At 48.3% G+C, this 26,969-nt stretch overlaps 2 protein-coding genes and 1 long non-coding RNA gene across 3 annotated transcripts in view; 1 reads left to right on the plus strand and 2 right to left on the minus strand.

Moving 5' to 3' along the window:
• Positions 1 to 11,180: 11,180 nt before the first annotated feature.
• VCPKMT (valosin containing protein lysine methyltransferase) lies at positions 11,181 to 19,526 on the minus strand (the record flags this gene model as incomplete). Its single annotated transcript, XM_082229392.1, has 6 exons — positions 11,181 to 11,576; positions 13,091 to 13,195; positions 15,212 to 15,331; positions 15,420 to 15,492; positions 16,940 to 17,050; positions 19,255 to 19,526. 6 exons carry the CDS (start codon positions 19,524 to 19,526, stop codon positions 11,562 to 11,564), a joined length of 696 nt encoding a protein of 231 aa, XP_082085518.1. The 3' UTR covers positions 11,181 to 11,561.
• Positions 19,527 to 23,238: 3,712 nt separating this feature from the next.
• Positions 23,239 to 25,245, plus strand: LOC309529196. Its single transcript, XR_014218124.1, has 2 exons — positions 23,239 to 23,588; positions 24,198 to 25,245. It is a non-coding gene; the product is annotated as an uncharacterized lncRNA (long non-coding RNA).
• SOS2 (SOS Ras/Rho guanine nucleotide exchange factor 2) overlaps positions 24,445 to 26,969 on the minus strand; it is a 41,691-nt gene continuing 39,166 nt past the window's right edge. Inside the window, exon 23 of the mRNA XM_082229646.1 lies at positions 24,445 to 26,319. Coding sequence (XP_082085772.1) covers positions 25,825 to 26,319 — 495 coding nt within the window. The 3' untranslated portion in view covers positions 24,445 to 25,824. The remainder of the gene's footprint in view (positions 26,320 to 26,969) is intronic.

A 26,969-nucleotide genomic window follows, 5' to 3' on the forward strand; every position in this document is an offset into this window, starting at 1 on the left:
CGTAGAGTGCATTGCAGTAGTCCAAGCGGGAGATAACCAGAGCATGCACCACTCTGGCGAGACAGTCCGTGGGCAGGTGGGGTCTCATCCTGCATACCAGATGGAGCTGGTAAACAGCTGCCCTGGACACAGATTTGACCTGTGCCTCCATGGACAGCTGTGAGTCCAAAATGACTCCCAGGCTGCGCTCCTGGTCCTTCAGGGGCACAGTTACCCCATTCAGGACCAGGGAGTCCTCCACACCTGCCCGCCCCGTCCCCCAAGAACAGTACTTCTGTCTTGTCAGGATTCAGCCTCAATCCATTAGCCACCATCCATCCTCCAACCGCCTCCCTGGAGGAAATGATCAGTGGCGGAGGAAGGGGTGTGTGTGGGGGGTACGGTTCGCCCCAGGTGTCATCACTGCGGTGTGTGACAAAATGACAAAAATATGAGGGGTTTTTTATTTAAAAAATGGGCTCATGAAACCTTTTAGTTCAGTCAACAAACATAATGAAATGCGGCTGGCACTGAGCGCCACACCGTGGGGGCCGGCACTTACCTCACTTACCTCTCCTGGGAGCATGGCAGCATGGGGCTTGCGTCTGCCCACCGCCTCTCCCTCAGCTGCCCTATAGCTGAGGGGGAGGCAGCGGAGAAGCTCCATGCAGCACGTCCTGCCCCCATGGGCGGCTCGCTCCACCCTCAGCTGCAGCATGCGCACGCTGCACCAGGCAGCCAAGCGGCTGGCTACACCGCTGGATATGATCGCTTCCTCTCCAACTTCCAAGCACTTCCACTTTGTCGATCAGTTCCTCCCTGTTGGTGAGGACCAGGTCAAGGATAGATGAACCCCTTGTTGCTTCTTCCACCTTCTTGGAAATGAAATGGTCAGCGAGGCAGTGGAAGAATTTGTCAGACCTTACATTCTTGGCAGAGTTTGAGTCCCAACCAATATCGGGAAGTTGAAGTCTCAGAAGAAGAAGAGGAGGAGGAATTTGGATTTGACATCCTGCTTTATCACTACCCTAAGGAGTGGCGCTGTGGGTTAAACCACAGAGCCTAGAACTTGCTGATCAGAAGGTCGGCGGTTCAAATCCCCGCGACGGGGTGAGCTCCAGTTGCTCAGTCCCTGCTCCTGCCAACCTAGCAGTTTGAAAGCAGTTTGAAAGTGCAAGTAGATAAATAGGTACCGCTCCGGCGGGAAGGTAAACGGCATTTCCGTGCGCTGCTCTGGTTCGCCAGAAGCGGCTTAGTCATGCTGGCCACATGACCCGGAAGCTGTACACCGGCTCCCTCGGCCAATAAAGCGAGATGAGTGCCACAACTCCAGAGTTGTCCGTGACTGGACCTAATGGTCAGGGGTCCCTTTACCTTTAAGGAGTCTCAAAGCGGCTAACATTCTCCTTTCCCTTCCTCCCCCACAACAAACACTCTGTGAGGTGACTGGGGCCAAGAGACTTCAGAGAAGTGTGACTAGCCCAAGGTCACCCAGCAGTAGGCCCAGACAGAGGGGGGGGGCCATATGGGCCACTTGGCCTGGCCCTCCGATTCCAAAGGGGGCCTCAGACGGCATATTCACAATCGCAGGGGATGCACTCTGGTGAACGTGGAGGCGCAAAGGTGGCGGCGGATTCCCTGGGGCCATGGCTGGCAGTGCGAGTCTTATTCATAAGGCTTCAGTTATCCCCAGGGTAAAAAAAAAGGGGGCACATTATCTACAACGGCGTTTCTGTGCGCTGCTCTGGTTCGCCAGAAGCGGCTTAGTCATGCTGGCCACATGACCCGGAGGCTGTATGCGTGCTCCCTCGGCCAATGAAGCAAGATGAGCGCTGGACCCCCAGAGTCGGTCACGACTGGACCTAATGGTCAGGGGTCCCTTTACCTTTATGTTATCTACCTGGCAGCTGCAGGTGGAGGAGTGGGGAAGCGAACCCGGTTCACCAGATTACGAGTCTACCGCTCTTAACCACTACACCACACTAACGCTCACCACATGACTGCTACACCTCTCCTTTTTGAATGTTTGGCAGTCTGTTCTAGGAAGCCACCACCCAGGTCTTCAGTCTGTCTGGAGGTCTACAGGAGACCCCCATAGTTGGGTCACTGTGGTTTCGCTCTCCTCTGGTTTTTACCTGTATGCTCTCAATCCGCCTTCTATGCTCCAAGTCACGGGCCTCTTCACAAGTGTACACATCCTTTACATATGCTACTCCTCCTCCCTTCCTGTTTGATCTATTTCTTTTGAGCAGCTCATCCCCGCCCCCCATTCCTGCATCCCAGCCAGGAGTCTCATCCTGCCAGGTTTCCGTAATGCCTGTGACCCTTCAGAGGCTCCCTGTATCCTCGTCTCATTGCACGCAACCCCAGCTCTTCTTGCAACTCACAACAACAACCTGTTTCTCTCTCTTCTTAGTGCCAATATAACCAAGACACGGCAGTTGGTCTTGGCTCCGTTACTCCCTCTTGGATGACATAACAGCAGGGAAGGCGAGAGGCAACCTTGCAATTCAGTCGGCAAACAAGGCAGGCAGAAGAGGGAAGACAGGGTTATTCCAGGGGATCAGCAGGGAGGAAGAAAAGGAGGGGTGTGTGTGTTTGTGTGTGTGTGTAAATGTACTTTCAAGAAAGGATTGTCTTACAGAACCACCTTTGCATTTTTTTAAATGAAAGGCAGATCAACAGCAACGTATGAATACAAAAGGCTGCTGGATCAGGCAAGTGGCCCATCTTTCTTTCTTTCTTTCTTTCTTTCTTTCTTTCTTTCTTTCTTTCTTTCTTTCTCTCTCTCTCTCTCTCTCTCTCTCTCTCTCTCTCTCTCTCTCTTTCTTTCTTTTATCCTAGAGGTCGCAATAAAGGGTAGTTGTCGAAATATTCTTTCCCAATCTTCGTCTAAAATCCGTTCCTGAGTATCTAACCTCCAATATTCTTTCAGACTTTCCTTTGATTTCCCCTTGTTTAATAACACCTTATACAATTTTGAAACTATTTTGGCCCTGTCTGTCCTATAGCCTTTCGCTAATTCTTCGAGGGGTGTAATAATTCTTTTACTACATTTTTTTTAACTTCTTCTTCCTTTAGCGGAGAGGAAATTTGTCTTTTTGGTAGCCAATTAATTTTATTATCACTATGAGCTGAATAATGAGCATGAAATCCACACTCAACTCCGAGTATACCTTTACTGTTCCGAGTAACACCTTTACTGTTCACCTGTTAGTCCCCAAACAACAGGGATATGACTGGCGCTTGGAAACAGAGGGTGTGCTCACTGCCCATCTCTCTGAGCCACACGCTCTACAAGAAGCTCAGGGGTGATGCAGGGGGGGGGCTGTCTCCTACCTCCTGATCTTTCCCTTACGGATCCTCAATAAACTTCTGAGCAACCTCATGGTTCTCTCCAACAGAGCTTTTAAAAGCCACTGCAGAAGCTCTCTTCCTTCCCACACAGGTTTGCTTCTGCAGTGCTTCATGGAGGAGAGATCCTGGGCAGACCGCACACTTAAAACGGGGCATGCACACTCGCGCATAGCTCCAGGGCTGACCCAAGACATTTGGCTGCCTGAGGCAAAGAAGTAAATGGCAACCCCCCCCCCCCAGCCTCCCAATACGCCGCAGTCAAGGTGCCTAGTTATATGCCTGAAATAATAAATAGTGGCACCAGAGGGGCATTGTCAATGTATTTTGGCATCCGAGACAGAAAATCACACAAGCATCTCTCTTTCTCCCTGGAAATAAAAATACAGTACAAACAAACCATTTCCCTCCTAAAAAATAAACAAAAACCAAAATGCTTTTGAGGATCTCCAAAACAGAAGAAATTAAGAGTGCAAATGGCAGAGGGAAGTCACATCTGCCAGAGTCTCAGGAAGGGAGACAAAAGATGGAAGGCCATGTATATGTCCCCCGTGAGTGGGCTCCAAGTCGGAAAAAAATATGACCCTGCACACTTCTGGTGCAAATGGCCACTAGCCTCTCTCTAATGGTAGGGCCGACCCTGCCTGCTTCCAGTGCAACAGGGCATCACTGGTCCTCATCCTAGGTCCTTTTTCTTGCCAGAATTTTCTGTGCCATGAAGATGTTAACAAAAATTGCCCTTTTCCCTTATGGGGTACCCAGGAGCCCATATAGAGTCCTTACGTAGGTTCCCTATTGGTAGGAGAAAATAAGAGGCCAGTCAGAGAATATTGAGAAGCAAAGCAGCTAGTAAGCTTGATCTTTGTTGATCTGTTGCAACAGGGTGCTCCCCTCACCTGCAGGAGAAGGAGGAGGAACCCCGAAAAATGGCACACAAGGCCTTTTAAAGACTTTTGAAATTGCCACCCTGTAGATCAAGACCACCCCCAGAAACATCATACATACATCACAGAAGGGGTGTAACCTAAGACCACCCCTCAGATACGTCACACCTACATCACAGAAAAGGCGGTCTAAAACAGAAATTTGAATATTGTTTTTCTCCTGTTGTTGTTTTTTTCCTGTCTGGCAGGGTACTTGACTGGATTGCCTGGGGAGCCTGGCCAGTCTTTTGTAGTGATAAATACTTAGTTCCTGGGTCAGGTCACAGGCTCACACCCTATTCAAACGCAGGGTTTTGTGAAGGAAAAGACAATGGGGAGGCTTTTCCATTTTCCTTTGACCTTGCAGAGAAAACATTTGCTCAGTTTGGGAACCAAAATGGTTCCAGGTCGGTCTTCCTGTGCTGATCTATGTATGTGCTTGGTTGGTACACTTATGAACATTTAACATTTATCTAAGACCTCAAAATTCCTATCACAAAGACAAATTTTATTTTTCCATAGCACCCTGTACATGAAAGTCCTTTTTACTGGTGCAATTTTAAAAAATGCAAGCTCTTGCTGCCCCAACTGTCTTGCACATTTGGTCTTACTGATCGGCAGCGGGATGACGAGAGCAGGCGGAGAAAAGGAAGCAAAACAGGAGATTTCTCGAAGCCCCCTCACAAGTCTGCAAACAATGCTGGCAGCAAGTCATGAACATCCTTTGATCTTCCAGTCTCTGCAGGAACCAAATCTGCAAGGAACACACTTGATAGTCAAAGTGGTTCAAATCCCTTGGGGACTGGAGGGAGGAATCTAGCAGACAAAGGCTCCCTTGTCCGCTTGGTGTCTGCCCTGAATTCTTGGGACCGATGTTGCAAGGGCAAAGCTCACGAGATCACCCCTGGGTGACCTCTAAGGACCCTGAACAGGGGAGAGGGAGAAAAGGGGCTGTGACAGGCAGACCAGACAGGGACCAAACCAAGGGAGGGCCATCTATCTTTCAGGTCAGTGGAAGGCTGGATCCTGTTTTACAAGTCTGAATTTCATTCACGTCTGTAGCTTTTCATGCATTTTTATATTGTTTTTCTAGTTTTAGGTTGCTGACATTATTTTAATTCTATGGTTTTTTAGACACTGGTTATATATATATATATATAGTGGTTGTTGTTGTTTAGTCGTTTAGTCGTGGCCGACTCTTTGTGACCCCCTGGACCAGAGCACGCCAGGCACTCCTGTCTTCCACTGCCTCCCGCAGTTTGGTCAGACTCATGCTGGTAGCTTCGAGAACACTGCCCCACTATGTCGTCCTCTGTCGTCCCCTTCTCCTTGTGCCCTCAATCTTTCCCAACATCAGGGTCTTTTCCAGGGAGTCTTCTCTTCTCATGAGGTGGCCAAAGTCTTGGAGTCTCAGCTTCAGGATCTGTCCTTCCAGTGAGAACTCAGGGCTGATTTCCTTCAGAATGGAGAGGTTGGATCTTCATAGAATCCTAGAGTTGGAAGAGACCACAAGGGCCATCGAGTCCAACCCCCTGCCAAGCAGGAAACACCATCAGAGCACTCCTGACATATGGTTGTCAAGCCTCTGCTTAAAGACCTCCAAAAAAGGAGACTCCACCACACTCCTTGGCAGCAAATTCCACTGTCAAACAGCTCTTACTGTCAGGAAGTTCTTCCTAATGTTTAGGTGGAATCTTCTTTCTTGTAGTTTGGATCCATTGCTCCGTGTCTGCTTCTCTGGAGCAGCAGAAAACAACCTTTCTCCCTCCTCTATGTGACATCCTTTTATATATTTGAACATGGCTATCATATCACCCCTTAACCTCCTCTTCTCCAGGCTAAACATGCCCAGCTCCCTTAGCCGTTCCTCATAAGGCATCATTTCCAGGCCTTTGACCATTTTGGTTGCCCTCCTCTGGACACGTTCCAGTTTGTCAGTGTCCTTCTTGAATTGTGGTGCCCAGAACTGGACACAGTACTCCAGGTGAGGTCTGACCAGAGCAGAATACAGTGGCACTATTACTTCCCTTGATCTAGATGCTATACTCCTATTGATGCAGCCCAGAATTGCATTGGCTTTTTTAGCTGCCACATCACACTGTTGGATCATGTCAAGTTTGTGGTCAACCAAGACTCCTAGATCCTTTTCACATGTACTGCTCTCAAGCCAGGTGTCACCCATCTTGTATTTGTGCCTCTCATTTTTTTTTGCCCAAGTGCAATACTTTACATTTCTCCCTGTTAAAATTCATCTTGTTTGTTAAAATTCATCTTGTTTGTCCATGGGACTCTCAAGAGTCTCCTCCAGCACCATAATTCAAAAGCATCAATTCTTTGGCGATCAGCCTTCTTTATGGTCCAGCTCTCACTTCCATACATCACTACTGGGAAAACCATAGCTTTAACTATCCGGACCTTTGTTGGCAAGGTGATGTCTCTGCTTTTTAAGATGCTGTCTAGGTTAAGTGGTATTCAGGTGTCTTTGAACATAGGACATGGCTTTCTGCTGGGTCAAGACCATTAGACTACCAGCTCAATATTGTCTGCACTGATTGGCAGCAGCTTTCTGGGGTTTCCGACAGGAGTTCTTCAAAGTCCTACCCTGGAGATGCTACAGAGAATTAAACCTGGCAGTTTCTGTAAGCAGAACATATGCATTCAATCATGGAGAGATGACCCATCATAGGAGCAGCCCTGCAGGACCAGACCAAAAGGGGCCCACCTACAATAACAGAACAGTAGAGTTGGGAGGGAACCCCAAGGGTCATCTAGTCCAACCCCCTGCAATGCAGAAATCACAGCTGAAGAATCTTTGACTGATGGCCTTCCATCCTCTGCTTAAAATCTCCAAGGAAGGAAACTCCCCTACTTTCCAAGAGAGCCCGTTCTGCTTTCCCAGCATCTTGGTTCTCATAGTGGCCAACCAGATGCGGGACCTGAGTGCGAATCCCAGCCACCCAATGTGTGTGTTTTTAGTTTTTTTAATTAGGAATTTCAACATAACAATTTATCAAAAATACATCATCCTCATCCCACCCCCCATTTTCCCCTCCCCTAAAAAGAAAAACCCACCCTCACAGACTTCCTTCAGCTCTCTGGTTTCTCAGCACATGTTATTCTCTACATATTATAAAATTGTAAAGATCCTTAATTAATCCATCAATATGTTACCAATAAAAAAAATGTGTATGTTTATTCAAAACCTGCCAATGTGTCCAGTTCATTTTGTTGTTCCTTTAAGTACTTTGTAAAAGGTTCCCATTCTTCTTTAAAGCCACAGATGTCCTTATCATGTAGTTTGTGTGTCAATTTCGCCAATTCTGCGTAATCCATCAGTTTCTCTTGCCACAGTTCTTCGGTCGGGATTTCCTCATTCTTCTATCCTTGTGCTATTAAGACTCTCACCCAGTGTATGTTTCCCACCCCGCTTGCAATACAGCTATTTTTCTTTACTTCTGTTTTAGTGCTGCATAACACACACACACACACACAACCAGATGAAAAGCTGCCATATTTGAAGATGTCTCAGTCCCCCAGTTTTGGACTGGGCACAAATCATTCCTGCAGTTATGGGGGTGCGGTGGGGAGAACATCTGCCTTAATGCTACCATGATTCAAGCTCCAGCATTGGGAGAGTTTGGTAACTGGTGATATGCGCAGTTTTACGATACACCTGGGGCAGAGGGGTGAGAGATGTCTGCATCACAACTTTCAGCTGGTTCAGTGGTCATTTTCGCACCCCCAGGGATGCCCAGGTCTGCAAGGTGTGTTTGGGGTCTCAGGCAGAAGATTCGCAGCAATGCCCAACTGCTAGGACACTTGCTGTGGAAGAAGCCACCGTAAAACAAACACGTCTAGTGGTATTAGGTACATTCCGCTACGATTGCACTCTTATCTTATGCTGCCCCCTTCTGGGTAGGGGTGGGAGAGAAATCCTTTCACAAATTTAGTTTCCCATACCAACACATGAATCAAAACACAGCTCTTTGAAATCCACACTTCTCTGAATTTTGCAATGCAATCCACTTCCCTAACCAAAAGCAGGCGCACACACAAAAATATAATAGTGAAAAATGCACACAAAACAGAGTATATTGCTTACCAAGCATTTTTGTATATTAAGAAACTATGTGCGCAAAAGTGTGTAGTAATTCTCATATGCATTTTTTAAAACAAAAAGTTTGCAAATATATGTGGAAATGGGGTGGACCCAGCTTAACAAATGAAAAGAGAGACTGAAAGAATCCAAAGCTGAGAGATTTGGCCTTCTCTAGTTCTGGCTGGGAAAAACTGGCTACCAAACCACAGTGTGGCTGCCAAACTTGTTGTTGTTTAGTCGTTTAGTCGTGTCTGCCTCTTCGTGACCCCCTGGACCAGAGCACGCCAGGCACTCCTGTCTTCCACTGCCTCCCTCATGCTGGTAGCTTCGAGAACACTGTCCAACCATTTTGTCCTCTGTCGTCCCCTTCTCCTTGTGCCCTCCATCTTTCCCAACATCAGGGTCTTTTCCAGGGAGTCTTCTCTTCTCATGAGGTGGCCAAAGTCTTGGAGCCTCAGCTTCAGGATCTGTCCTTCCAGTGAGCACTCAGGGCTGATTTCCTTCAGAATGGAGAGGTTTGATCTTCTTGCAGTCCATGGGACTCTCAAGAGTCTCCTTCAGCACAAGAATTCAGAAGCATCCATTCTTCGGCAATCAGCCTTCTTTATGGTCCAGCTCTCACTTCCATACATCACTACTGGGAAATCTATAGCTTTAACTATACAGACCTTGCTTGAAATCTGCTTTTCTGAGTTCAACTTGAATTTGGAACCGGATGTAAGAAATATCAAGTCAGTTTAAATCTGAATCCTGGGAAGATGGAGACTCAGTGCAGATGCTTAGGGGAGCCATTAATGCATTTTTAAAGGAATGGACCGCAACTCCTCCCTGCACCCCAAAAGGGACAAAACACAGTTTTGCAAAAGATGTGCATTTGCTAACCTATATACACAGGTGCAAACTAATAAACAGTGCAATTTAAATACAACTGCAATGCACCCCTCCTTCGTGGGGGAGGCTGCGACAAGGGGACCTGCGTTTCGGCTGCCTGGGTGCTGCACGCTACGGCTGTGCCCGGAATTCAAGGTCCTTGCAGGTCCCCCTTCTGAGTTCTTCATCTTTAAACTGGACTTCGACTAGGCAGCTCTTCAAACAGGGGAGCGTGCTCTGCAAAGCAGATCACAAAGCCATCCTGTGTATACAATTGCTTCGTTTGTGGCAATTGGATCATCTGACTTTTTCACCAGATAAGCCCTTTTTGAATGACCACTGCAAACGTCCTCAAATGCGGGGGCAGTAAAATCAAACGAAGTCAGTGTGTGAATCAAACATTTCCAGTATCGGTTCCACCCCTTTCCCCACAGGCCTGCTGGATTCCTCCCTTTTCACCCAAAGCCAACAGGTGCCTCTGGTGACCTCACAGGGGCACCTACAACTGCCCTGAAGCCAGGCGAAGAGGCCCATTTGACCTGCCCACTGCTCCAGGCTGGCAGTGACTCTTCCCGGTCTCAAGTTGGGGAGGGTATTCTCTAACCCTGCTCTGAGATGCTCAGGGATGATGAAAGTTGGTCAGGGCACATAAAGATCTGCATTGGCTACCAGTATGTTTCCGAGCACAATTCAAAGTGTTGGTGCTGACCTTTAAAGCCCTAAACGGCCTCGGTCCAGTATACCTGAAGGAGCGTCTCCACCCCCATCGTTCTGCCTGGACACTGAGGTCCAGCGCCGAGGGCCTTCTGGCAGTTCCCTCATTGCGAGAAGTGAGGCTGCGGGGAACCAGGCATAGGGCCTTCTCGGTAGTGGCGCCCTCCCTGTGGAACGCCCTCCCATCAGATGTCAAAGTGATAAGCAACTACCTGACATTCAGAAGACATCTTAAGGCAGCCCTGTTCAGGGAAGTTTTTAATGTGTGACATCTTAGTGTATTTTTGGTCTTTGTGGAAGCCGCCCAGAGTGGCTGGGGAAACTCAGCCAGATGGGCGGGGTATAAATAAATTATTATTATTATTATTATTATTATTATTATTATTATTATTATTGACTACCTCTGCCCTGCTGGTTATGATTCTTTCGGCAGCAATGCGTGACTTGGAGCCACACCCACCAGCCTCCCCCAACCTGCTGCCCTCCTTTGCGCTCTGGACCGCAGTTCCCATTAGCCCCAGCCAGAGCATTTGTGGTCCAAAACTTCTGGAGGGAACTAAGCTGAGGCTGCCCCACACGTAGGGCCTGTGCTGCACCTCTGGGTGGCAGCCCTTCCCTCTGCGGCTACAGGAATGATTTCCCACCCTGTGGCAATCCAGAGATGAATGAGGAGCTGGCTGTGCAACACCCGGTACATGTCGTACAGCCACAGCCCTTCCTTGTTGGCGCACAGCTCTGCTTGCTGCAGCTCCACGCAGAACAGGCCGCTCCTTGGCAGAAATGGGTCGGGAGGAAACTGCAGAGGCTCTCAAGGCAGTCTTTGAGCCTGACTGAGCTTAGGAGTTCTCCTGCGAAGGGCTGCATACTGGGGCAACAGAGCTGTGGAGGGAGAAGGCAGCAGCTCACAAGGTCTCCAACTCAGACCACACCCTTGCTGGGAACTCAACAGATTATCTCAGGGCCCCTGCGGCCACTCCAAAGACTTCATTTCCCATCGCCTCTCACCACTGGCCAGGTTGGCTGGGGAGAATGGGAGACGGAGCCGCTCAGCATCTGTGAGGCCACAAGTTCCTCATCCCCTGTGTTCTCCTTTTTCTTTCCTTGTTCTGAAAGCTTCATGCAGGTGTGTCTATTCCCCTCCAATATGTTTTACATCTGTGTCACCAGGAACATCCCAAATTGTATTGTGGGCTCAAGGAACTCAGACAAGGTGTGGTCGGGGAGACATGCCTTTTCGAGAATGCATTAGGAAGAAGAGTTTAATAAATCACCCTACTTACATAACAAAATTTCTCGGAAACTGTAACTAGCAAGGCAGATTGTTACTCAGAAGTAGCTGGAAAATGTGTACAAAACACTCAGCCACCCGTGTGACTCAGAGTTACCCATTTCTGTTCACTGGCGTCACAAGCCTTCGTTTTTCTTCTTCTGCAGCCAGCGCCCTTGTCGAAAGGTAAGCCGGAGCCTTGAGTCTGCAGCTCTTTCAAGAAAACAGACTGCGTGTCTCATCTTAGTAGGAGACGGCTCGATGATCCACTTTTGCCAGAGATGCTCTGCAAAGTCTCTGTGAAGAGCTCTTGGCTCTGTCCTTCCCAGTTCCCAGAGCGTCATTAAAGAAGCCATCATGATGGGAAAATCTGAAAAACATCAAGAAACCACTAACTACCTTGGCGCACACTATTTTGCTAGTTTCTTCTCACTGGCTCCCTACAAACTCTTGTTTATAAAGAGGCTTCCAGCCTCTCTCTCTAACACAAATCCCTGCTTGTCAGCATAAGCCGGGGATAGCTCATGTGGCATCTTCCAGTTGCTGTTGGCCTGTGAAAGTCTCATCATCCAAGAAGATACTTGTGGAGGCTGAGAGGAGCCATGGTCTAACGACACCTAGAAGCACCACACTGGTTCTCCTGGGCCTAAGCTATCTTTGTTACATCCACACAGTGTTCGAAACTCCCATTGTTCTAGGCATGTTTTGCGACATGGAATTTCATCCATGTGAGCAGTTTCTGAGCTCTGGGCGCAGTACTGAGCCTAAGATTTCAGATTAAAACTGCCACTGCTGGAAGAAAAGGAGGACCTTTTTCTGCCTCCCCACGTCCAGCCGCTCTCTGAAGACTGGAGAAGGGACCCTCATAAGAATATTAGGGGGGTGGGCACGGGGAGGACTAGACCATGTGAAAAAGGAACATAAGATTTTAGCTGCAGCTCATTCATTTTCAGCTTTGTAGTCTTGTTATTTTTTAAAAAAAGCGCACCTAGACATTCCGCTGTGGTGCCCAAAACCTAGGTTCAAGGTGGCATTTAGCTCCTAGAATTCATATCTCAGTTTGTAACACTGCATCCGCACCAGCGCTAACCAGGGCTCCCTCAGAAACCGTAGCCTGAAACCATGGTTTGAAGTGAGTTAACAAAGCATAGTTATAAAATAATTTGGTTAGTATGACCATGGTTATGATGAGGGCACATATGGGAAAGGGGGTTTGCATCTAAGTAGGAAGAGAGGCGAGGAAGGGTGTTCGCATTCCTAAGCCTGATTCCCATCTTGCATGCTATGATTTTTTGGGGTGGGGGTGGTGCAGGAACGATCCAGGAGGGCAGGAGTAGCTTTGGGTGCAATTGGGGGGTGTTGAATAAAAATAAGAGGGCAGTGGAAGCATAAAGAAAGAAGAGAATTTTGAAAAACCATTAGTGCCTGTTTCATCTGTTGTGTAATGATGCTTACTGGACAGCAACAACGCCCCCGCCCCCCAGATCTGGTGGCTGTGATGGAGCTGAGGGGTTTTCCTGGGCTTGGGGAAACCCTTTTCGGCTTCAACCAGGCCTGGGAAGCGGATCATAGCTTACCTGCCTACTTGGCCAATGGCAGGGGGGCACTGATTATTTTTTTCCTGAGAAGTGGGCAGTAGGCCAAATAAGTTTGGGAACCCGTGATTTGGAGGGAGACAGAATGACACCCGTGCTGAGCTGCAGGGAGGAGGAGGAAACACAGAAATGAGATTTGGGTGGGCTTCCACTCAAAACCATCATCTAGGCAGGATTTGAACATTCAACCACAAGAACAGCAACCTTATATTGCTATGGCTCCCAAAAATGGAAGGTTTTCTGGAGCATAAACTGGTCCATCTCTGGTGCCTTTCCAGTGACCACGTACCGTTTTCTTCTTTCTGATGATGAAGATATGAATGTCCTCACTCCGATACTCCTCGTCGTGCTTCTCCAAGGGAACCTTCTCCAGATCAAAGTCCCTCTGAAGAAGCTGCAATTTAAAATTGCACAAGAATAAAAGAGTGCAGCTAAACGTCCTTGGCCTCATTCAGATCTGAGCCTCCCAGAGAAACTGCACCACTTATGTAACCATAACCTCAGAAGCAGAGCACAGAAATCTTCCACGCAGACTCCTGGGAACCGAAGGAGAGCCCAGCTGCTGCACCGAAGGCACACCTGGCCCCACACCCTGCTTCTCAAAGGGGCAAATCAGATGCCTATGGGAAGCCCACAACCAGGGTAGGAGCGCCACAGCCCTCAGCCACAGCTGTTCCCCAGCACGCTGCCTCTGATTCTGGAGGACGTTTTCAGCCATTGCCAGCTTTCTTCTCCATGCCTGATCCCCTTCTAAAGCAATCTAATTCGGTGCCATCACAATATCCTGCAGTCATTTTGTAGTTTGACTATGTGCTGTGGCTGTCCTGACTCTCCCACCATTCACTTCCACTGGATGACCCCCGATTCTAGTACTATCTAAGACACAGAAAAACTATCCGTACCACATTCTTCAGACCATGTGTAATTTCATAGATAGTGTCAGGGGTTCAGGAGCTGAGGCACAGGAAAGGGAGGAAACGGAGAGCGAAGGGGAGGAATACGAAGGAAACATGAGCGATGACGGTGGCCCGAGATCTCCGAGTCTTTCCAGTGAATCGGAAGATTCACAGAAAGGAGCGCCAGTGGTCAGAGCAAGGGGGGCACCTAGGGGGACACCCCGGGAAGAAGGGACCAGAGGGGACTCAGAGAGCAGCAGTTGGAAATCGGGGCCAGCTTCCCCACCAGAGCGCAGAAGGGAGGAAGGGTCCCAGGTATCGGGATCCGGCGACTCGCCACAGGCGGGAGGGCTTCAGTCAGGATTGGCCACACCTCCGTCGGGGAGTGAGGAAACGGTCAAGAGGAAGGTGAAAAGTTGGGCGCGCGCGCCAAGTTCAAATGCGCAGGAAGGCGGCACAGTAAGCAGCCTGGAAAGGGAGCCAGGTTCTAAAGCCCGCCGCAAAGAGGGAGAAGGGTCCGGGGGGTCGGCGTCGGAAGAGTCCAGGAAGGAAGAGACCACGGGGGGCAGAGGGACCCAGAGAAGGAAGGAAAGGTGGAAGAGGTGGAGTAAGGCTAGGGTATTAAGTTGGTGTACAGGAGGCGGGGACTCAGACGGAGCTTCGCCGGTCTAGCTTCTAAGACGTAGAGCTGCACGCTGCAGCTTGGAAATGGAAACTGTAACTCAATAAAGACTTTTATAAAGTGGACGCTGGCTAGCGTGATCCTCTGTGAGCTGGGATCTGGAAGCAGCTCTGACAGATAGTAATACAATAATAATTTAATAGTTATATACAACCCATCTGATTGGGCTGGCCTTGCCACCCTGGGCGGCTTCCAACAAATTAGAAACATTAATCACAATAAAACATTAAAAGCTTCCCTGAACAGGGCTGCCTTCAGATGTCTTCTAAAAGTCAAGATAGTGGCTTATTTCCCTGACATCTGGTGGGAGGGCGTTCCACAGGGCAGGCGCCACTACCGAGAAGGCCCTCTGCCTGGTTCCCTGTAACTTGGCTTCTCACAGGGAGAGAACTGCCAAAAGGTCCTCAGAGCTGGACCTCAGTGTCCAGGCTGAACAATGGGAGTGGAGAAGCTCCATGATAGAGGTCTATCGCGTTCTCTAAACTAAAGAGTCTCAAATGTTGGGAGATTCTCCATCTCCTTGATCGTTTCGGTTGCCCTTTCCTGAACTTCTCCAGATCTACAATATCCTTTTGGAGGCGAGGTGGCCAGAAAGCATTCAATGTGTGTCACAGCACATATTTTTGTTTTTTTAAAAAGCAGTAAGACTTGGGGTTAGTCTAGAAGACCCTTGGGGTCCCTTCCAATTTTACAATTCTATGATTCTATGACACTGGCGGGTTTCTGTTTGATTTTTATATCCCGTTCTAGAAAGCGCCTTGGGATACTTCCAGGCTTTTCTCCACAGGAACAAGGGCTCCTCCAAGACATTCTGCACTGGCAGACGACTCACCTCAAAGTATTTTCTCTCCACTTCTGGGTTCTTCCCCATAGTCCTTTCTTCATAGCAGCAAAGGATGGTCGTTTCAGGGCCTGCCAGGTCCTTCAGAGTCTTGAGCAACGGCTCCAGTGACTGTCCGTAAAGCAGAAAGCACTTGCCACTTAACTTCATTCCACACTTGCAGCTAAAAGGCGAATCTACAAGAAAAAATGTGATTTACCTCTTCGTAGTAGATGCAGTCTGCCATCAGGATGTAATCAGGTGACGGAAGGAAGTCTGATACTTCTTCACCCCTAAACAAGAAGAAGGTGGATGCAATACAGAAAAGAACATTTGGTTTTATTTGTGCCCTGGTTTTCAGTCGACAGCGGCTCCCAAAGCAGCTTTATGATTAAATGCATAAAAAGTACAAGTCTATCTACAAGTTATGCAGGTGTGTGTGTGTGTGGCAGAGTCTTCCGGGCAACCCCAAGAGCACAAGCCAGGCCAATCTTCACCAACCTGGTGACGCTGAGGAGGGGCTGGACCAGATGAACTTCGCAGTCCCTTCTACAATTCTGTTAACTAAGACTAAAACTTTGGACCACATGCTGGCTGGGGCTGATGGGAGATGTAGTCCAAGGTATAAGGAGGGCAGCAGGGGGCAGAATGACGCAGGGCCTGGCAGATCTACCTCTGCTCACCTACCAGTTTAGTTCACCGCTTAGCCACTCCCATGCAAAACCTCCTAAGCTTCACTTACAGATAGGTAGCCGTGTTGGTCTGCCATAGTCAAAATAAAAAAATTCCTTCCAGTAGCACCTTAAAGACCAACTAAGTTAGTTCTTGGTATGAGCTTTCGTGTGCATGCACACTTCTTCAGATACACTGAAACAGAAGTTGCCAGATCCTTCTATATAGTGAGAAGGTGGGGAGGGGTATTACTCAGAAGGGTGGTGGGAATGGGAAATTGGCAGATAGCTGAGATGAGCCTGTTGATGACTCTAAACCTTACGCCAAAGAATAAATGGACATAAATCTGACATCAAGAATCACAAAACAGAGAAACCAGTAGGAGAACACTTCAATCTCCCAGGACATTCTATACAAGATCTCAAAGTAGCTGTTTTACTACAAAGGAATTTCAGAAATAGACTGGAAAGAGAAGCTGCTGAATTGCAACTCATTACCAAACTTAAAACCATGGAGAGACCTGGTTTGAACAAAGACATTGGATTCTTATCCCATTATACATGACTAAGCCATTTCTCATCTTCTCACCCCTTGCCTTTTCCTGTAAGACCTATTACAGTCGTTAAGAATTGTCAACAGGCTCATCTCAGCTATCTGCCAATCTCCCATTCCCACCACCCTTCTGAGTAATACGCCTCCCCACCTTCTCACTATATAGAAGGATCTGGCAACTTCTGTTTCAGTGTATCTGAAGAAGTGTGCATGCACACGAAAGCTCATACCAAGAACTAACTTAGTTGGTCTTTAAGGTGCTACTGGAAGGGATTTTTTTATTTCTTCTAAGCTTCAAATATACATAAAATGCTAAGTCAGTTCAAAGCAAAGTATGGAACGGCTGAAGGAAGTTGGAAGCAAGCTCATGTTCATATGACTATCTGTGACTTCACGCTACACATCACGGCCCGACCTAAGAGTCACTCTCTGGTTAAAGTTGACTTCCACTCCCTAAAATTGGTTTGAAGTTTCTTGAGGAAATTTTAAATTACAGAGCAAGAAGTTCATACGAACCATTTCAGTACCTTGGCTTGAATGGAACCTGTGATAAGATGCCGATTATTCTCAATGTTCATTTTCAGCAAATCCTGAACTTCATCGAGATCAGTGACTGTAACGTTTGCACTACAAAAGAGGTGGGGGGGGGCTATATTAGTTGCCCGTCTCATTCTCTCTCTCACACACACACACAGTATGCAAGAAACCACACAATGCACAGGTTTTTAAGCATCCCTCATTCAGCTTAGAAAAAGTCCTGTTTGCAACTAAGTTCTTGCCAAAGCGACTATGCTTAAAACTCCGTACATGAGCCAACACAGATTCAGTTCTGGTGGGGAATGAATCAGGCATGAACAATTAGGGCACACACCAAAATAACCTGGTTAAATAAATCCTGCATAAAAAGGGATATAAATGAAAATAAAAAGTGGCAATGATTCATACAATGCTGCAAAACCCATCGGCATGTTGGAACACTATTTTGGTCTCCAGTAGTAAACATTAAATTTGTACGATACCAGTACAATTGGGGGGGTGGGGTTGGAGGGGAGCCTGGACTCAATCCCTTTAGCTCTAGGTGCAGGACCACAAGATGGGAGCGCTGGCTACTAGTGAGATGGCCTTAAAAAGACTTTGGACAAATTCATGGAGGATAAGGCCGTCTTTTCTTATAATATTCTAGTAGTTTATGATGTTGTAAACTTCCCTGTGGCCTGTTGACAAAAGGTGGTACATAGAATCAACTGTAGAGTTGGAAGGAACCTTGCAACCCAACCCTCTGCCGTGCAGGGATCTCAGCTAAAGAATCCCTGACAGATGGAATATCCTGTCTCTGTAGGAGTATCCATATAAAGGTAAAGGGACCCCTGACCATTAGGTCCAGTCGTGGCCAACTCTGGGGTTGCGGCGCTCATCTCACTTTACTGGCCGAGGGAGCAGGCGTACAGCTTCCGGGTCATGTGGCCAGCAGGACTAAGCTGCTTCTGGCGAACCAGAGCAGCGCACAGAAATGCCGTTTACCTTCCCGCCAGAGTGGTACCTATTTATCTACTTGCACTTTGATGTGCTTTCCAACTGCTAGGTGGGCAGGAGCAGGGACTGAGCAATGGGAGCTCACCCCGTCGCGGGGATTCGAACCACCAACCTTCTGATCGGCAAGTCCTAGGCTCTGTGGTTTAACCCACAGCGCAGGGTTAAACCCAGGTAGCACTGGGGTTATTACTGTTATGATTGAAGGCTCCAGGGTGCTGCTGCTGCCCGTCAGTGTGGGCAATACTGAACTAGATGGACCAACTAGATGGGCCTGAGGCCTGGAAACTTACTGTTAATTTTAAGGGAAGAGCTATAGCTCGGTGGGAAGACCACCTCTATTATTATTATTCAGAAGGTCTCATGCTCAATCCCAAGAAAGCATCGGCGCCTCCAGGTAGCGCTGGGATTATTATTGTTATTATTAAAGGCTCCAGGCTGCCGCTGCTGCCAGTCAGTATGGGCAATACTGAACTAGATGGACCAACTAGATGGGCCTGAGGACTGGAATCTTGCTGTTAAGGGAATTTAAGGGAAGAGCTATAGTTATAGCTCGGTGGGAAGGGCACCTGTATTATTATTATTATTATTATTATTATTATTATTATTATTCAGGTCTCATGCTCAATCCCAAGAAAGCATCAACGTTTCCAGGTAGCGCTGGGATTATTATTGTTATTATTAAAGGCTCCAGGCTGCCGCTGCTGCCAGTCAGTGTGGGCAATACTGGACCAATTAGATGGGCCTGAGGACTGGAATCTTACTGTTAATTTTAAGGGAAGAGCTATAGCTCAGTGGGAAGATCACCTATATTATTATTATTATTATTATTATTATTATTATTATTATTATTATTATTATTATTATTATTCAGGTCCCCTGCTCAATCCCAAGAAGGCACCAGTGCCTCCAGGTAGCGCTGGGGTTGTTCTTATTCAAGGTTGGAGGGTGCCGCTGCTGCCAGTCAGTGTGGGCAATACTGAACTAGATGGACCAACTAGATGGGCCTGAAGACTGGAACCTTACTGTTAATTTTAAGGGAAGAGCTATAGCTCAGTAGGAAGACCACCTGCATCATCATCATTATCATTATTATTATTATTAAGGTCCAATGCTCAATCCCAAGAAGGCACCAGGTAGCGCTGGGGTTGCTCTTATTCAAGGTTGGAGGGTGGCGCTGCTGCCAGTCCGTGTCGGCCCCACGGCGCCGCTGAGGCGAGGCCCGGCCCGGCCCGGCCGCTCTCCTTGCCCGCCCGCCTCCCAGCTGCCCAGCCGCGGCGGCGGCGAGGACGACGACGTACCCGAGGCTGGCGGCCATGAGGCCCACGAGGCCGGTGCCGGCGCCCAGCTCGAGCGCGGCCTTGCGGCGGAGAGGGAGCCCGGCCGGGCCCGCCTCCTCCTCCTCCTCCTCGGCCGCCGCCTTCTCGAGGAAGCGCGCCAGCACCAGCGCCGCGTCCCACACCACGCAGCCCGGGCCGCCCGCCCAGCGCTGCCCCAGGCGGAGCCCCGCCGAGCCGTCCCGCCGGGCCAGGGCGCGCTCCAAGCCCGGAGAAGGGCAGGCCGGCGACGCCATGGCCGAGGCCGAGTGAGAGCCGGGAGAAGGAGGAGCGAGGGCGGCGGAGGGAGGAGGAGGAGGCCGCTCTCGCCTCACGGACACAAAGGCGCCTCGAAGGGAAGCGGAGCCGCTGCTGCTTATTATTCACTTTATGTATAAACAGCACACTGTGGAACTCCCTGCCTCATGATCGCAGGCACGCGAGGGAAAGCCGCCTCCAAAGCGGAGCCACTGCTGCTCATTATTCACTTTATGTATAAACAGGACACTGTGGAACTCCCTGCCTCATGATCTCAGGGAGGCAGTGCCGGATATACAGTACGCATAAGCTAAACAACCTATAGCTTAGGGCCCCACTCTCTTGGGAGCCCCAAAAACAACTTAAAGGGGGAGGGGAAACTGGATGCACATTTCCAAAATATAAGATAAAATAACATATAAAATAAAACCTGCATCCAGCAACAGTGTTTTGTGTTGTGTGGGCTCCTATGGTGTAAGTCATGGGCCCCGCCTGCTAGCCGGCTCCCTAAAACATCACTGGTTTGCTCCTTTCTATATATAGGGTGCCTACAGATTGAGGTTGAATCCTGACAAGACAGAAGTACTGTTTTGGGGGGACAGGGGGCGGGCAGGTGTGGAGGATTCCCTGGTCCTGAATGGGGTAACTGTGTCCCTGAAGGAGCAGGTGCGCAGCCTGGGGGTCATTTTGGACTCACAGCTGTCCATGGAGGCGCAGGTCAATTCTGTGTCCAGGGCAGCTGTCTACCAGCTCCATCTGGTACCCTGGATGAGATCCTACCTGCCTGCAGACTGTCTCACCAGAGTGGTGCATGCTTCGGTTATCTCCCGCTTGGACTACTGCAATGCGCTCTATGTGGGGCTACCTTTGAAGGTGACCCGGAAACTACAACTAATCCAGAATCAGCAGCTAGACTGGTGACTGGGAGCGGCCGCTGAGACCATATAACACCGGTCTTGAAAGACCTGCATTGGCTCCCAGTACGTTTCCGAGCACAATTCAAAGTGTTGGTGCTGACCTTGAAAGCCCTAAACAGCCTCAAAGGCCCAGTAGACCTGAAGGAGCGTCTCCACCCCCATCATTCTGCCCAGACACTGAGGTCCAGCTCCGAGAGCCTTCTGGCGGTTCCCTCATTGCGAGAAGCAAAGCTACAGGGAACCAGGCAGAGGGCCTTCTCGGTGGTGGCGCCCGCCCTGTGGAACGCCCTTCCAGCAGATGTCAAAGCGATAAATAATTACCTGACATTCAGAAGACATCTTAAGGCAGCCCTGTTCAGGGAAGTTTTTAATATGTAACGTTGTACAGTTTTTAACACTGATTGGGAGCCGCCCAGAGTGGCTGGGGAAACTCAGCCAGATGGGCGGGGTATAAATAATAAATTTATTATTATTATTATTATTATTATTATTATTATTATTATTATTATTATACATTCTGCATGGACTGTTATGTGCAAATGGCTATTAGGTCCATAAATTACCACATAGCATATATTCAACACAAAAAACAGCGACAATTTGTTGTTGACAAAGGACTGCTAGACGTAGAAAGGGCCCCATTATCTTCAGGAGCTGAGGGCCTCATCAGACCTAAATCCGGCCCTGGGGAGGTCCCTTTGCTGTGCTCCTTTCGGCGCCTGCTAAAAGCACTTTTGGTAAGGAAGCTGGGGCGGCTCTTAATCTGTTTTTAAAGGTAAAGGGATCCCTGACCATTAGGTCCAGTTGTGGCCGACTCTGGGGTTGTGGCGCTCATCTCGCTTTATTGGCCGAGGGAGCCGGCGTACAGCTTCCGGGACTAAGCCACTTCTGGCGAACCAGAGCAGCGCATGGAAATGCCGTTTACCTTCCCGCCGGAGTGGTACCTATTTATCTACTTGCACTTTTTGGTGTGCTTTCGAAGTGCTAGGTTGGCAGGAGCAGGGACCGAGCAAAGGGAGCTCACCCCGTCACGGGGATTCGAACCGCCGACCTTCTGATCGGCAAGTCCTAGGCTCTGTGGTTTAACCCACAGCGCCACCCGCGTCCCTTAATCTGTTTTTAGCCCATCCCTATTTTAACCACCTTTCAAAAGGCTTGCCAGGGTTTCCCAAATTGGGGATCTCCTGTTTTTGGACTACAATTCCCATCATCCCTGATTACCTGTCCTGCTAGTGAGGGATGATGGGAGTTGTAGTAAAAAAAAAAGTTGGGAAACCAAACTATTGCTTTTACGGGTAATTTTGTTAAAAAAAAATTGTAAACCGCAGAGAGGTTTTTCATTCACCTTATTAAATAAATAAGCATGCCACCACTTTTGGGCCCCAAAAGCTACCGGCAGTCTCAGTGATAAAACATAAATCAACACAACTCATTAACTACCAATGTCATTATTATTTTTGTTGTTATTGGTGATTTGCTGTTTGGGGAAGAAGGGCAGGATAGAAATGTAATAAACATTAAGGATAATATTAGAAAGACAACAGCAGAAGGCTCAGTTGGGACTCGTAGCTCACTCCGCTGTCCATCCTCCAAGATTTTCTCCTTCCCACTTTTTTGCTTCCTTACAGTGATTTATAGCCCTCCGGCCAGGAGGCAGATTAATAGCAAAGCTTATTGAGAAATGGCAGACTGGTAACTGGCAGCAGGCTTTACAAATAATTCACTGCATTTTTCTTGGGAAGAGTAATTCCTGCTTGGGTGGGGTACGTGGCAGTTTGATGCCAACCATGTTGTGGAATCTGTGAAAAACCTGCGTGCACAAGGAGCACCAACCCCACTGGAAAACAAAGGCCCTGGAATGCAACCTTTCGAATCAGCAACCTGAAAATCAAGCAAGCTCCCTTGGCCATTCCTCCTTCTCAGTACAGTGGTGCCTCGCAAGACGAAAAACTCGCAAGATGAAAGAGTTTTCCGTTTTTGAGTCGTTCTGCAAGACGAATTTCCCTATGGGCTTGCTTCGCACGAAGAAAGCCCATAGGGAAATCTCTGGGGACCTCTTTTAAAATGCTGGCGGTCGGGAGCAAAGACTTTCGCCCACCGCCGGCCTTCAGAAGAGGTCCTGGACCTCTTCTGAAGGCCGGCGGGGGGCAAAAGGCTTTGCTCCCCCCCGCCTGCCTTCCCGGGACAGCAGAGACTTCTCCGCTGTCCCGGGCGATTTTAAAATGCTGGTGGTTGGCAGCAAAGCCCTCCTGTCCCCGGAACCTGCGGGGCGGGAGGTGGGGAGAAGGGCTTTTCTTCCCACCACCAGCCTTCAGAACAGCCTTCTGAAGGCTGGCGGTGGGAAGAAAAGCCCTTGTCCCCCCCCCCCAGCCTTCAGAAGAGGTTCACATCTAGAGGTACCACTGTACATTTTTTAAGATTTGCCTAGAGAGTGTCTTTAAAACTCTTTTGTCGACCACCAGCATTACGTTTTCCATTTTTAAGTTTGGAATAGAGTAGTTGCTTTGGAAAATGATAATCAGGTATCCGCACAATATGACCAGTCCAACGAAGTTGATGTTGAAGAACCAAGGCTTCAACACGGGTGATGTTTGCTTCTTCCAGTATACTGGCATTAATTCACCTCTTTTCCCAAGTGATGTGTAAATTTTTTTGGAGACACCATTGATGGAATCTTTCAAAGAGCTGGAGATGGCGTTTATAAGTGGTCCAAGTTTCACAAGCATCAGTAAGGTTGGCAGTACAATACTTTGTAAACAAGCATTTTGGTTTCCCTGCACATGTCCTGGTCCTCAAACACTCTGCACTTCAATTGGGATAAAGCTGCACTCGCAGAGCTCAGGCGATGCTGGATTTCGGCATCAATGTCGGCCCTTGTGGAAAGATAACTGCCCAGGTAGAAGTGATTGACACTTTCCAACATTACACCATTGAGCTGGATTTGTAGCACTGCAGAGGGGTTGTTAACCCTTCTAACAAAGCTTAAATTATGCGCAATGCAGCTGACTGCATTCTTGGACAGAGGAATCTGCCTCAAACCAGGTCAAGCTATTTGCCTACCTTTTGCAGGGTGTGGGTAGAAACCTTTCCACCTGATACAATATGCCAAGCTACTGAACCCAAGATCTTCCAACGGCACAAAAAGTAGGTACCGTAGGTACCACAAGACGCACCTAGTTTTTGGAGGAGGAAAACAAGAAAAAAAATTCTGAATCTCAGAAGCCAGAATAGCAAGAGGGATCGCTGTGCAGTGAAAGCAGCAATCCCTCTTGCTGTTCTGGCTTCTGGGATAGCTGCGCAGCCTGCATTCGCTCCATAAGATGCACACACATTTCCCCTCACTTGTTAGGAGGGAAAAAGTGAGTCTTATAGAGCAAAAAATACGGTACTTCCTTGTGCTCTCCTGCTCCCGCTGTTTTGCCCATGGCTGATTTTAAACTGCAAGCTCTTATCTGTACGGACTGAATAACTCTTTTACTACCCATGTATACCAGTGAGACAGTATAATAATGATTTGTCAGAAGAAGCACCTTGGAGCCTTTTCAGAATGCTAAACAATTACATACTGAGAAATTATACGAAAGGCGAGGCTTCCCAAGTGTATTTGCTTCCCAAGTGTTCCCATAATAATTTATCTACTTAAGACTTTGTCTCTTTGGCTGGTCTAATTAGGAACAAAGCGCTCTTCCTCCTCCTTGTTCAGAACTATTTCCCCAAAACTGATAATGTAACTCTCTTTTTTTCTTCTTTTAGGTTTCTGTACCAGCCCAAGAAGTCTAGGTGAGGGATTCCACCTCAAGCAGGAGATACAGTACAATTTTACTGGGCAGCAACTGGTTAATAATTTTTACCTCCAAATGGGCACCCATGTAGATTTCAGGCTTCCAACACTAAAACATACTGAGCCATCTCTGGTCCAAATAAGCAAGAAAGGTTCTGTTTGTCATTCGTAACCCGCCTGACAATCTTTGCAAGGAAAACGTAACTTGCTCAGACTCTCTTAAAAATTAAGACCAAATTGATTTATTAATCTGGTTAAGAACTCTGATACAAAGCACAGTAAAAGGCCACAGACCAGTCAAGAAAAGGCTTCTGGTTTCTACAGTACTTGGACCAGACTCAGCTTGCCAGTTGCAGCTCAAGAATGCAGAGCTCTGCTGGGCAAATGAAGGTCTCCCTTGTTTTTTTAAGTTGCAAAAAAGGTCCGGATAAAGAACTTCGGTATTTGCTGGTTTAAACACCACATTTTCCAAGGTGGACCTCATAATGAAACGAAAGCGAAAACCTAACTGAAGTTGCTTTGAGTCTGGAAGGCAAAAACTTTTTCCCTGGTATGCAGGAAAATGCTTACGACAGTGTACTGGAGTAACAGACTGCAGAATAGGCCTCAGATCACAGAAATGTATACAGGTTATCAATCTGTAAATATACACTATAAACAACTGTACATAATATGGCGTAATAGCTTTGTTCGCCGAAACAGCAGGCAACTTTTTTAGCTTAAGACATCTCCACTTGCCTGAACAAAAAAAGGCACGACCTGACACATGCTAAATACTATCTGCTAAACTGGATGAGGCCGCCCTGCTCTGCTCATGTTAAGCAGAACAATTGTAGTGCATGCTCTACTCTTCTTCAGTTGCCTATCCCTTCTAAGTCTTCAGCAGCAAAATCCATGGAAAATAAGACATGTTATCCACTCATGTTTGAGAACAGTAGTAATGGTCATTCACAAACCTCTTAAAATTTATATTTATAGATATTTTCTGAAAGGCAGGTAGCTGAAGAGCTGTTGTTTTTTTTAAAGAAATATCAGAAACACGATATACATCTTCATGCTTTGGTGGGGATTCTACCATTTGGAGATACAACCCACTAGGCAGTCTCCCAAGCAAGACCCGCTGAAAAGAATTCAATGCAACCCAGTGAGCCTTGCTCGGGAGAACCTAGGTCTTTTTAAAAAATACATATGTAGAAAAGGTTGCACGTGCTCCAGTTTGGAAATAAAATATCCCACTAGCAACCATAATTATTTTTTTTTGGCTCAGTGCAATGAACTGATGTCAGTTTAGAAGTAGTGTAGTGTGTCATTTACAGTGCAAAAATCTATATTCTTTGTACTGGCAAAACGGTCGGCACTGAGGAGGAGGAGGAGGAGAAGGCAGTGCTACTGATCCCCTGAGGAGAACGCTGTTGCAAGTGGGTATGAAGGCTGAGGGCGGCAGGAGGTTGTTCTTGCTGCTCCGATGCTTGAGAACGACCAGCAGCGCTCTGGGTACAAGCGTTAACTTTCCAAATCCACTGCCTCGCTGGAATAAATTAAAAGAAAACGGGTACTTTACAGCTACGATTCCAGTGTCCATGACTACTGCTGTGAAGGTCATTGAGGAGTTTCCGCGTTCTCGAGCAAAGAGTGTCTGTGCAAAGGAGGGTGGGACAGCTCCCTCTTGTAAGTCTTTGGTGGCAGTTTGGGCAGCAGAGGGCTGGAGTTGTGGCGCGGCGGGACGGGGGGCGCCGCCAGGCTGTTGGGATTCGGGCTGAGCGCACAGCAACGTCGCAGCACGCGAGGCGATGGGGTGCTCGGAGGAGTGTTGGGCGAGTTCGGGCACGTGCTGGCTTCCCGCAGCCGGTCGGGGTCCCTGTGAAAGCGTCCCACGGGGGGCGGCTGGAGATTGAAGGAACAGTTCACAAAGTGCTCTGGAGGGCGAAGGGGCACTGGAGGAGGGGTGTCAGGAAGAGGAGGCGGGTCTCTGGGAGGCGGCGGCGGAGGGCTTAGCAGCAGACCAGTGTAAGCTGGGACTCGGGGCTGTATCTTTGGAGGAGGTGGGTGCCTGGGGGGGATAGCGGGAGGATCATCGTCGGATCTGGAACCGCCCTGGAACACGAGAGAAGAGAAGTTACCCAGAATGCAGCAAGGCTCCCAGAGTAGCATGAAAGCAGAAGGATATTTAGAGCAGGGATCTTGCACTAGTTTTTTCCATACCTCTCTATCTTCCCCACAAATCTGCTTTTTAAAATCAAATTTTGTATTCTCACACCCCAATCTGAACAGCAGCTCCTCAGGCATGCAAGCACACACCACCTAACCGAACCTGATTGTGCAAAATGAAAGGAGCTCATCCCCTGGAGAAGGACAGCTCAAAATCTCCAGTAGCACAAATAGGTCCAGCTACTTTTGAGAAGGCTGCTGCTGTGGGATGTAATCCACTGGGAGCAGTCAAGTACAACATTCCTTGTTTTGCTAGAGTGGACATGCAGAGGATGTTTGGTCCAGCTGGTTGAAACTTCCTGTTCCTCCTGGCCTGGAGCATCCTTCCTTGCATGTGACTAGTGGGTGGGCGTGATCTTTCCAGACCTGGTAAAAGGCCAAGGCCTGCTGCCACTCTCCCTCTTTTCCATGTTCTTTTCGTCCTGTGAACTTCCCAGACTGCTAACTGCAGTCATTCGGTCAACCCACATATGGGGTAAACCTGTTTTTATACACTTGTAACTTTAAGCCTTAAGCCTGCCTTCAGGGATCACTCT

The sequence above is a fragment of the Podarcis vaucheri genome, assembly GCF_965113315.1.
Source record: "Podarcis vaucheri genome assembly, chromosome: 1".
Classification (NCBI taxonomy): Eukaryota; Metazoa; Chordata; class Lepidosauria; order Squamata; family Lacertidae; genus Podarcis; species Podarcis vaucheri.